The sequence below is a fragment of the Onychostoma macrolepis genome, chromosome 22, assembly GCF_012432095.1.
Source record: "Onychostoma macrolepis isolate SWU-2019 chromosome 22, ASM1243209v1, whole genome shotgun sequence".
Classification (NCBI taxonomy): domain Eukaryota; kingdom Metazoa; phylum Chordata; class Actinopteri; order Cypriniformes; family Cyprinidae; genus Onychostoma; species Onychostoma macrolepis.
This window is the reverse complement of record NC_081176.1, coordinates 10478791-10491347: the sequence shown is the minus strand read 5'-3', so window position 1 is coordinate 10491347 and position 12557 is coordinate 10478791. Positions and strand designations below refer to the sequence as shown.

The following is a 12557-nucleotide window of genomic DNA, read 5'->3' as shown; positions in this document are numbered from 1 at the left end:
TTTTAAGTGTAGGAATCCTGGTTGAGAGATTATTTAACCTCCTAGAAGTCACTTGAATGTACATTATTTTACAAGGGTTTTTTTATGAGGGTAACAGGGCTGACATGACATCAGGGGACACCGATAAAATGATTTAAATGTTATAGAAAAAATGCATACTTGTGCCAAAAACATTGCTTAACAATGAGACTATATTTAAAACAATATGCAAATGTGATTTTTATATAATTTTGCCTTCATTTTGCAAATTAAAAGTCCTGCTGAAAAAGAAAAATCATAGTGAGGGACAGGCCAAAAACCTTATCCTTATTAGCATAAATGCTATTTATTTATTTATTTTTTGATGTAACAGTGATGAAAGAATACATGGTATTGCTAAGTTTGTAAACTGCAAATGTATTTGTTTTTATATTAAATCTATGTTTGATTATTTCTTAGGGATGCAAAAGGCACCGATTTCGTGGAATGACCCACCTACTGGTCATCAGGAGCACTGGGACATTCCCGGCGAGCTGGTTGAGTGGACTTAATGGCGAAATTTAAATGTTAATTTGCTTGGGAAATGTTATATGTAGAAAAAAAAAATTATTTGGAAGTGTAAAACACCCAGATACAACTTTCTAAAGAAAAAAATCCAAACTTCAGGAGTTTTTGTTTGAGTGCACAGTAAAAAAACAAAAACAAAAAAAAAACAATCATTGCTTGCGTTTTTCTTAAAATTTTGGAAATTCATTAATTCTTAGAGAAAACTAAGGGAAAATTGGGACTTTAAATTAGCTAGACTGAAACTTCAAGTTCTCCTGTTTATAATGATATATGGCACTTGATGCTGACTGCTAGATAGGTCTGATAAAACAAAGAAACCCCAAAAATGTTCTAGGTCTTTAAGGGTTAAATGTGACGCATGAATTGAAATTATTTTAATACATTTTGTTACTTTTCATGTAGTTAACATCTCTGAATTGACATTTTAACTTTTTGTATAGTTTTGAGGGCTGGTCAGGATCATTTTTATGTTTTGTTTAATAATTCATATTTTGACAGCCCAAAAGGCTGCAGTCCATATTTCCAAGTGCAAGTTGTCATAGTTCGTATGGGACATTAAAGAACCATTAATGGAAAAAAAAAGTGTGTTGGTCCAGGTGCATTGGAGTGTATTGGGAATATACTAAAGTAATAAACCTTCTGATCAAGTTCACAAATTTCTTTCACCATTTCAAATCCATGACTATATTGTTTACATATCTTTACTTTTGTAACTACTTTCTATATGTGACCATGGGCCACAAAACCAGTCATAAGAGTTGAAATTTATACATCATCTGAAAGCTGAATAAATAAGCTTTCCATTGATGGATGGTTAGCTGTGATAGGACAATATTGGCTGAGATACAACTATTTGAAAATCTGGAATCTGAGGGTGCAAAAAAATCTAAATATTAAGAAAATCACCTTTAAAGTTGTCCAAATTAAGTCCTTAGCAATGCATATTACTAATCAAAAATTAAGTTTATATATTCACGGTTGGAAATTTACAAAATATCTTCATGGAACATGATCTTTACTTAATATCCTAATGATCTTTGGCACAAAAGAAAAATCGATAATTTTGACCCATACAATGTATTTTTGGCTATTGCAAATACACTCCGTGCTACTTAAGGCTGTTTTTTGGTTGATGGGTCACATACGTAAAGCTGCTTTGCAACCATGCAAAATTGTGAAAAGCACCATTTGAAGTGTGGTTAAATTATTGAAAAGGTAAAGTTCATAACTATACAAAGTACTGCATCATTATGAATTATTATTAGAATTATTTGCAACTCAAAACATTTCTTTTTATCTAAACTATTTTTATACTCAACAAGTAGAACTCAAATACAGTGAATTGTATTGTAAATTTAATCATAACAGGTCAACAGAGGATTCAACTAAAATGAATTACTGAAGTATTACTTCAGTATTTAACAAATTAAATAGTTTTATTTGCAAATCCGCCATTGTAACATTTGCGCTGTAGGCAAAAGTTGTGTTTGGAAACTCTGCCCTTACAGCACCTATTAGCAGAAACATACTGAATGTTTCAATTCATACCTCACATTTTGTTTGGTTTGCCCAAAAAGAAAGTCTCATCTTAAAAAAATAAATAAATAAATGACACAGCATCATCTTAAAATAATTTCATCATTCTCAGATTTGAAATACATGGCAAGACTTGTGTCTTTACCTGCAACGGATTTCTAGACTCTAAAGGTTTCTTCTGAAAAATGTGCCAAATCTGAAACACAGATTCCCAGTAGTGTGCACTCTGCCGAGTTCAGATGTTGAGCAAAAGTAAAGCAAAACTAATTGATGGTGAATTTCAGAGCTCATGAAAGTATAAGGTGAGGAGAGACCGACTTATCAAGCCCCTTCAGCCCTGTCTGACACTCTTAAAAATAATAGTTCTATGGCATCACTGTGAAAACTACCTTCTAAAATCTTTATTTTTTCAAGTGTATGTAGACATAATGACATTGAATGGGCATATATTTACATATATTTCATATATTCACAAAGAACATGTGATTCTGTCTCCTGTCTCTTTATTTGGGGTGTAGAAAGTTAATAATACAAAAACAGAATCACATTTTGATCAAGACTTGATCAACGTCTTGAGACTCCTGCGTACACCACATTATCCTGCTCTGTAGCACTCTGAAAGAAAACACACATGCACATTCACTGACTTATTTATCAAGAACTTATTCATGTCCTCTTCCTGCCAAGAATTCTCTAAAATGTATATCTATATTTCTTCTTGTTAAAAAGTTTTTTAGTAGGCTAAAAGACGCATTTTTAAATAAAAAGCCATTTGCTTTATATTTGCTGATCTTCAGATGGACCAGTCTTTATGCATTTTTGCACATACAGTAACACTCATATCAGCAGAAATCTGCAATCTCACACCCGGCTCCAAGTAGTTTGGAGAACAGACAATCTGATCTCACAGGAAAATGTAACTATGTTATGACGTGGTGATTTCGTATGAATTTGTACAGTGTGAATTGTACAAAAACTTACAATTATTACAAAAATGTAAGTATGAAGGTCCATGTGTAAACATACTCATTACTGGTGTGTAGGCAGATTGTACAAAAATAAATAAGATTGTACAAATACAGTGGGTACGGAAAGTATTCAGACCCCCTTAAATTTTTCACTCTTTGTTATATTGCAGCCATTTGCTAAAATCATTTAAGTTCATTTTTTCCTCATTAATGTACACAGCACCCCATATTGACAGAAAAACACAGAATTGTTGACATTTTGCAGATTTATTAAAAAGAAAACTGAAATATCACATGGTCCTAAGTATTCAGACCCTTTGCTCAGTATTTAGTAGAAGCACCCTTTTGATCTAATACAGCCATGAGTCTTTTTGGGAAAGATGCAACAAGTTTTTCACACCTGGATTTGGGGATCCTCTGCCATTCCTCCTTGCAGATCCTCTCCAGTTCTGTCAGGTTGGATGGTAGCGTTGGTGGACAGCCATTTTAGGTCTCTCCAGAGATGCTCAATTGGGTTTAAGTCAGGGCTCTGGCTGGGCCATTCAAGAACAGTCACGGAGTTGTTGTGAAGCCACTCCTTCATTATTTTAGCTGTGTGCTTAGGGTCATTGTCTTGTTGGAAGGTAAACCTTCGGCCCAGTCTGAGGTCCTGCGCACTCTGGAGAAGGTTTTTGTCCAGGATATCCCTGTACTTGGCCTCATTCATCTTTCCCTCGATTGCAACCAGTCGTCCTGTCCCTGCAGCTGAAAAACACCCCCACAGCATGATGCTGCCACCACCATGCTTCACTGTTGGGACTGTATTAGACAGGTGATGAGCAGTGCCTGGTTTTCTCCACACATACCGCTTAGAATTAAGACCAAAAAGTTCTATCTTGGTCTCATCAGACCAAAGAATCTTATTCAGGTGTTTTTTTTAGCAAACACCATGCAGGCTTTCATGTGTCTTGCACTGAGGAGAGGCTTCCGTCGGGCCACTCTGCCATAAAGCCCCGACTGGTGGAGGCTGCAGTGATGGTTGACTTTTTACAACTTTCTCCCATCTCCCGACTGCATCTCTGGAGCTCAGCCACAGTGATCTTTGGGTTCTTCTTTACCTCTCTCACCAAGGCTTTTCTCCCCGATAGCTCAGTTTGGCCAGACAGCCAGCTCTAGGAAGGGTTCCGGTCGTCCCAAACGTCTTCAATTTAAGGATTATGGAGGCCACTGTGCTCTTAGGAACCTTAAGTGCAGCAGAATTGTTTTTTGTAACCTTGGCCAGATCTGTGCCTTGCCACAATTCTGTCTCTGAGCTCTTCAGGCAGTTCCTTTGACCTCATGATTCTCATTTGCTCTGACATGCACTGTGAGCTGTAAGGTCTTATATAGACAGGTGTGTGGCTTTCCTAATCAAGTCCAATCAGTATAATCAAACACAGCTGGACTCAAATGAAGGTGTAGAACCATCTCAAGGATGATCAGAAGAAATGGACAGCACCTGAGTTAATTATATGAGTGTCACAGCAAAGGGTCTGAATACTTAGGACCATGTGATATTTCAGTTTTTCTTTTTAATAAATCTGCAAAATGTCAACAATTCTGTGTTTTTCTGTCAATATGGGGTGCTGTGTGTACATTAATGAGGAAAAAAAAAGAACTTAAATGATTTCAGCAAATGGCTGCAATATAACAAAGAGTGAAATATTTAAGGGGGTCTGAATACTTTCCGTACCCACTGTATGTACAAATTAGCCACCATTTTACCAAAACATAGTATAGTTATGAATTGGCATGAGATTGTGTTGCAACAGATGAAGGAAATATTCCAGTATTTCTCTCTTTCTTTGTTTGATTAAATATTTTCATTAATTTAATTTGCCTATAATATAGTAATTTCACAATTTGGGAGGAATAGATGTGTCTTAGACAGTGTTGGGCAAGCTACTTGGAAAATGTAGTGAGCTAAGCTAACAGTTACTCTTCTTTAAATGAAGCTTCACTACACTAAAGCTACAGCCCTGGGAAATGTAGCAAGCTAAGCTACGGCAACATGGCAAAAGTAGTTTACTACTAAAAAAAAATTCTATTGAACCAACATCATACCAAGTCAATGCTCTCTCAGTGATCAATAAAACTGTCAGTCAAGCAGATAGACAGGCATGTTCAGTTTAATTGTTTATTCAACAGCTGTTCCAAACCAATTTGGCAACATAATCAGTATCAAATGCAGGGCCAGATTGACCTCATATTGTGACATAGGCAAAATACATTTTTGCTGTCGGCCGGAAACCTCCTATTGTTGATATTGTGGCTTTATTGTATACAGATACATTTATAAATGGTAACACATCACAGTAAGGTTCAGTAGTTAACATTAGTTAACTAGCGTTAACATGAACTAAGAATGAACAATACTTCTGCAGCATTTATCTTAATGTTAATTTCAACATTTACTAATGCATTATTAAAATCCAAAGTTGTTTGTTAACATTTGTTAATGCACTGTGAACTAACATGAACTACCAATGAACGACTGTATTTTTATTAACTAATATTAACAAAGATTAATAAATACTGTAACAAATGTATTTTAATTAAATCGTATTGTATAGTGTTACCATACAGATGTTTAGGAATACAGATAGGCTCTGTTTATTTGCATCGTTGCATGTGTCATTAGATAATATAAATATTTCACCAAAATCAAGTTCAAATACGAAGCTTTTGACCAGCGAATGTTTTTTTTTTATTTATTTATTTTCCTGACTCGTGTCCCGTTTTCCCCAGTTTTCTGTCATTATGTGGGAGTTCAGTTTTTTTTCTGTTATTTGGCCAAAGTATCATATTATGAAAGATTCAGCGCTTCGCACGAGATATTTGGCTGTGACTTGACAACAAATGCTAGAGAAACTCTTCTCCGCTCCTCAAAAACAAAAAACAAACAAACAAAAACAGCATTAGCCTTTATGAATAGTGTTTTCTGAGTAAAGAAACAGCTGTACTTATTCAATCAACAGTTCTTTATTTACCTTCAGACCGCAAACAAGCTGAGATGCTCTAAACTGCGCTCCGCACTTCATTAACGAGAGAGGCGGGAGGAATAATGAGGTTTGACTGACAGTTTGAGGAGCCAATGGCGTTACGAGCTTTAGTGTCTGTGGCGTCACTTGCTGATCCAGGATCAGTGATCCGTAGCTGTTATATTTCTGATTTGAGCTTGAGTTTCAGAATGCTTTCTTTGGAAAATGTAACGTTAGCTTTTGTTGACGCTACCGCGCTACTTGATCAAAAAAAGAGCTTAACTACCGAAAAGCTATTTGATTCAGAAAGCAGTGACGCTACCGCCACGCTACTGAGAAATGTAGTTAAACTACTAGCGCTACTGCCCATCACTGGTCTTAGATGACATGTAAGAGTCTGTGACATGACATTATTTTAATGCCTCTGAATGATGGTCTTGTGCGACCCAATATGAATGTATCAGAGTAGAAGACAAAAAGACACAAAAATAAATCTGCTGCTTTTATAAAAGTCTGTTGTGGTGCTTGTGTTTGTAAATCATTAAACACACATCTAAATCTGAATCACTGCTGAAATAATACAGAAACATCATAGACAGAAATATGTTCTCTTACCGATTTATGTCTTTTGTAAAATGTGGGATCAGCGTAAGTGATCTCTCTATCACGGGTCTGAACTGTAACAAAATATAACAGAAACAATAAACTCAATGAACTGATGTTTGAGCATTGTTTTACACTACACACACACACACACACACACACACATGCACACATGCAGTAGGTAAAAGTAAGCAGTGCTTGCCTTCTTGGTCTGTTTTTCTGTGTTTGCTGCAGATGCAGAAGATCCCGACAGCAGCTACGATCAACAGAGATCCAACAGAAGCAGCAGAGATCAACACTATCAGAGATACAGAGTCTGGAGGATGTGAAGGAGAGGGTTGTTAGTGTGAGAGAATGTGTACATAAACACTAAATACTATCACAGACATACCTGAACATGGCTGACAGATCTCAGTGTTGTTGAGATGTCTCGTCTGGTTGCTGATAGGATTGTTCAGCACACAGCTGTAGGAATCATCCAGACACTCCAGAGATAAAGAAAGACTTCTGCTGAGATGAGACACACTGATGCTGGACAATAAACTGTTTCCTTTGTACCAGGAGAGAGTCACATGACCCACATTCACCACTGAACACAGAAACACACAACTGGACACTGATGATCCTTGCGATGATGAATTACTGCTGATGACAGGAACAGGCAGATGAGCTGAAAAATAGAGAATAAATCTAATTAACAGTAAGTAAGAGATATTTTTATTTATCACTCACAGATGTCAATGGCAATCTTGATCTTAACCCTTCTCTTAACATTTACAAAGGATTAATGTTTAAAATGGAATTAAAGTATCAGTATTAAGTGATTACATATAAATTTATTGCAAAAAATTATAAAATGTAATTTCCATCACAAGATCAAACACAATATTCTTTCAGAAATTGTCACAACTTTCGGGGAAGAGACAAGAATTACAGAATTCTCTCATGATGAAGTATACTGGTAGACATTTTTAGAAATTATAATTATTATTATTATTATTATTATTATTGCAACTATTTGTACAAAGACAATGTTTTTTTCATTGAATGATGTTAGTAGAAAATTTGAACTATTTTAACTCACCATAAACAATGAGATTGTATGTGTTGAGTGGTGTCTCTGTTCTGGTGCTGGTGACTTTATAAAGTCCAGAGTCTGTGGTTCTGGTGTTTGTGATGCTCAGAGATCCAGTCTGATCCAGCTTCAGTCTGTCTCTGAATCTCTCATCAATAAACTGTCCCTTATTGTCCTTTCTGTTCATTTTAGCTATGAGACTGTTGTTGTTTCCAAATCTCCACATTATCAGTTCATCTCCCATTATATCAGTATCATCAGAGTTTAGAGTGACAGAATCTCCCTCCGTCACTGACACTGACTTCACTTCATCAACACCAAACACACCTGAAGAACACACAGAGATATTTACTCAACAAAAGACTTTCTGACAGCATTAGTCATTTTAAACTATTTAAAATTGTCATGGCAAAACAATTATTCAATCTGCACTAATTTTAATGTATATTCATTGAAAGGAACAGCAGCATGGAAACAAGAAGTATTTGATTATATTAGTCTGATACAATATTAGAAATAAATAGAGGCTAAACGAATGAATTATGTTTGAGGACAAATGATAATATAAAGAGAACTGAATCCATAAACATACTCACCAGTCAGGCTCCATGAGCACAAACATATGAAAATAAACATTTTCTTCAGCAGAAAGCAAAGTTTCACAACAGAACTTTGATAATAATTGGGTCCTGACACTCGTGAAAATGTTGAATGTGCTGTCGATTTGTGAATTGCGATTTTGAAGTGGTTTTAGTGAAGCTCTGCAGTGAGTGTGAATAAACTCCTCCAGCAGCTCCTCCCTTCACAGACTGTATGATTTCTCAGAATGACAATGTTTTATCTACAGAAAGAACAGAGAATGTGAACCTAAAATAAAAAAGGTATTTAATAATAATAATAATAAAATTATAAAATAACAGTAAAATTACAATATTTATTTCTTGTTCATTTTTTATTTATTTATTTATTTATTTTTGCTTTCAGAAGTTATACCATAGAGCTTTTATTTTTGCAGAAAAATGCAAGGAGACCTTAAATCTCGTTTGAGTTTGTGTAGATTAGCATTTATTGGGGTTCTGCTGTGATTTTGTTTGGAGCTATTTCTGTTAAAGCAGCAAAAACAGACAATATGTGTCTAAAATATTAGTTATGCAACTATTTTCTTGTGTATGGAATTGATATAAAATCAGTATAACATTTACAATCAGGGAAAAACAGCACTCTAGCACTTCAGACCCTGTGCATCAGTCCAGATCCAATAGGAATGAAATAATAGGCTAATCCAATTCCGAGAGAAAAAAAAAAAAGATGTACAATTATAACATTAATGTAAAATGTAAAAAACGGTTCTTGACCTTAAAAAAATACATAATTGGGTTTGTCTGTGAAGGGAGGAGCTACTAGAGAAGCTTTTTCACACTCGCTGCAGAGTTTCATTAAACCACTTCACTACAGACTGACAGCTTCATTTGACTTTTTCAAGAGTTCCAGCACCTGATTATTATAACATTTCTGTTGGAAAAAAAAAAATGTTTGGAGAAATACTGAAGAAACTGTTTATTTTCATTTGTTTGTGCTCATGGAGTCTGCCAGGTAAGTATTTTTATGGTTTCAGTTATTTCTTTCTGTTCTTTATTGTTTCCATCATTAATTTTGTCTCTAATATTTTCTAGTTTCCATCACTAGATGCCCTAAATGGCAAAGACTCCAAATCTGGTAAATCTCCTAATTCTGAGTAATTGTTTCTGTATGTTCTTCAGATGTGTTTGGTGTTGATGAAGTGAAGTCAGTGTCAGTGATGGAGGGAGATTCTTTCACTCTGAGTCCGAACACTAATGATGCTGATATGCTGAGAGAGAATCTGATAATGTGGAGATTTGGAAACAACAACAATAACAGTCTCATAGCTAAATTCAACAGAAAGGACAATACGACAGAGTGTCCTGATAAGAGATTCAGAGACAGACTGACGCTGGATCAGACTGGATCCTTGAGCATCACAAACACCAGAACCACAGACTCTGGACTTTATCGAGTACTCGGCACCAGCACAGAAACACCACTCAGCATATTCAATCTCACTGTCTATGGTGAGTAGAGAATTACATCTAATAATCACTGTAGTAATTATTAAAATATTACAAAAAGATTATGTGATGATGCACAAATTATTTGTGTATAATTTTATGCATTCTTATGCAATATGTATAGAAAATATTATGATATATTTAAAAAATATATCTATATATTTAGTCTCTCTAACAATAGCATTCTCTTTTTCTATAGTCAGCTTTCATTCTTTTTATTTATTGTAAAAAAAAAAAAAAAAAAAAAAAGATAAGTGTACTGCATTAGATTAACCAAGATTTGTCACAGCACTTATGCTCTTTAGTTACTTTGATCGCTTCTATTGTCCTCATTTGTAAGTTGCTTTGGATAAAAGCATCTGCTAAAAGATTACATTTAATGTAAATAGAAATATATATATAATTTTATTAAAAATAACAATTGTTTTTAGTGCTTTTAAATTATTTTAAAATAGCAATGAACTTATACATATCACCGCCCTTTTGTTTACTGAATTATATTTATTCAATATTTTGCAGCTCATCTGCCTGTTCCTCTCATCTTCTGCTCATCATCATCTTCATCATCACAGCAGAATTGTTCATTGTTGTGTTCAGCGGTGAATGTGGGTCATGTGACTCTCTCCTGGTACAAAGGAAACAGTTTATTGTCCAGCATCAGTGTGTCTGATCTCAGCATCAGTCTCTCTCTACCTCTGGAGGTGGAATATCAGGATAACAACACCTACAGCTGTGTGCTCAACAATCCCATCAGCAACCAGACGAGACATCTGGACATCAGTCAACTCTGTCACACACATTTAGGTTTGTCTGCGGCATTATATTTTTCTACATAGTACAATAATCAGATTTCTATGTTTTATGTTGCTCATTTCTTCTCTTATAAGATTGTATCCGCTGCTGTGGTTTTACTGAAGCTGTGATCCGATTGGCTCTCTCTGCTCTGGTGGGTGTGGCTGCTGTTGCTGTGCTGGTTTATGACATCAGATACAGAAGTCTTCAGCACCAGAAATCACAATCAAATGCTGATTAATCAGATAGTCAGAGAAGTGGAGTATATATATATATATATATATATAGCTAGATAGCTACATAGCTAAATAGATAGATAGATTGATAGATAGATAGATAGATAGATAGATAGATAGATAGATAGATAGATAGATAGATAGATAGATAGATAGATAGATTGATTGATTGATTGATTGATAGATATCATACCATGAGTAAATATCATTTATTAAATAAATGTAATTTAAGTGATTCATTTTATGTAAGGTAAATGCTCCTTTAAGATTAGCTTTCCATTTTCACTTCTATTGTTTTTGTATATCACTTTTTATATTACAAATCATTCTGCTTTGTTTTAGTTATTTAACCCAACGTGATTAATCAGACAACGAATTAATAAAATATTTTTTTATGTATGCTGTTGCTTTGTTGTAAAATTATCTCTACATCTGTGGATATCTGAATAAGGGCTTTAGGTTGGTGTCTGTCGACTCAGTACAGTATGAAAGATAAACATTCTCCAGACGGAGGCATGAAATAGCAATGACAATTTGCATTAAACATGACTCTAGAACTATGGAGTTCCCACCTTATTGGGGAACAAGATGAAATTTGTATTAAAAGCTCCATGTGCCATGAATCCGGCCTATGAACTTCCATTCACTCACCACCAGAGGTCACTCACTCACCACATTGACTCTTGCACTACATTACTGTTGCACTTCACCAGACTACAATTCTCATCATCCATTGCACTGACAACACACACAGCTGATTGCACTAATCACACACTCACACCTGAGAACTATCACATGATCACACACCCTACATAAACCATGGGCTGTATCCGAAATTGCCCACTATACCCTCAAATAGTGCACTATTTGAGGCAACATGATCTCACAGAATTCCGTGTAATGTTCACGGACTTAATTAACCTCTGAATCTGTGGTGGCATCACGGAATCGCCGAAAATTCCGTGATGGGTTCACAGAAGTGATACCAATGTAAGTCAGTGACAAGCATCAGCCGTGCTCCACGCACGGAAACCCTTAGCATCAATATGCCGACACGATACTGGGAAATTTATCGTCATCATTATTGTTCAGAACTGGGTAGGTTTAGGGTAGGGGTGGGGTCAGGTACTCCAGTCAAAGTATAACTGCATCGGAGTGCATTTTACGTGGTCCGATGCAGCGCTGGTGTTGAACCAGTGAATCCGTGCATGGACCACGGCTGAAGCCTTCTGTGAGCACATCACGGAATTTTCGGCGATTCCGTGATGCCACCACAGATTCGGGGTTAATTAAGTCCGTGAACATTACACGGAATTCTGTGAGATCAGGTTGATTTGAGGGGATAGCCATTTTAACACTAGAACCGCCACGGGGTAAATTTTACCCGTGGCTGTTTTTCAAATGTACATAACAGATTTTCAACAAAACATTCAAGTCTCCCAGTCATTGACTTTTATTTTAGAAGCGCTCGTCCATGGCGTAATACAGCATAATACAACACAGGTACAAATGAATTGTAAATTGACTATTAGGGTTTATACATAATTTTGTGACAGAGTTCAAGGTACATCCTTCAATCTTACTACTGGAGCTGCCCGTTTCAAATGATTATTAAACAGCAAGCAAATATGCAAAGGGATAGTCCTTCGATCGGTGCACTCAGTGTTCGAATTCACTAACTCGTTTTCATTCACTCCTTCAAGTGAACTGTATGA

At 35.6% G+C, this 12557-nt stretch overlaps 1 protein-coding gene across 1 annotated transcript; it reads right to left on the bottom strand.

Annotated features, from left to right (window-relative positions):
- Window positions 1-2646: 2646 nt before the first annotated feature.
- LOC131530979 (SLAM family member 9-like) lies at window positions 2647-8363 on the bottom strand. Its single transcript, XM_058761532.1, has 6 exons — window positions 8324-8363; window positions 7737-8054; window positions 7044-7322; window positions 6855-6968; window positions 6665-6726; window positions 2647-2697 (listed from the first exon to the last, which is right to left on the bottom strand). The coding sequence occupies exons 1-6, from the start codon at window positions 8361-8363 to the stop codon at window positions 2647-2649; spliced, it is 864 nt and encodes a 287-aa protein (XP_058617515.1).
- Between the last annotated feature and the right edge of the window lie 4194 nt (window positions 8364-12557).

What these genes read in the sequence shown, in the direction of transcription:
- LOC131530979 (XM_058761532.1), bottom strand. Translation starts at nt 8,363, where the DNA reads ATGTTTATTTTCATATGTTTGTGCTCATGGAGCCTGACTG. An exon ending in GATCTGTCAGCCATGTTCAG is followed by an intron (nt 6,969 to 7,043) that starts GTATGTCTGTGA and finishes CACATCCTCCAG; the next exon opens with ACTCTGTATCTCTGATAGTG. An exon ending in TTTACAAAAGACATAAATCG is followed by an intron (nt 2,698 to 6,664) that starts GTAAGAGAACAT and finishes GTTTTCTTTCAG; the next exon opens with AGTGCTACAGAGCAGGATAA.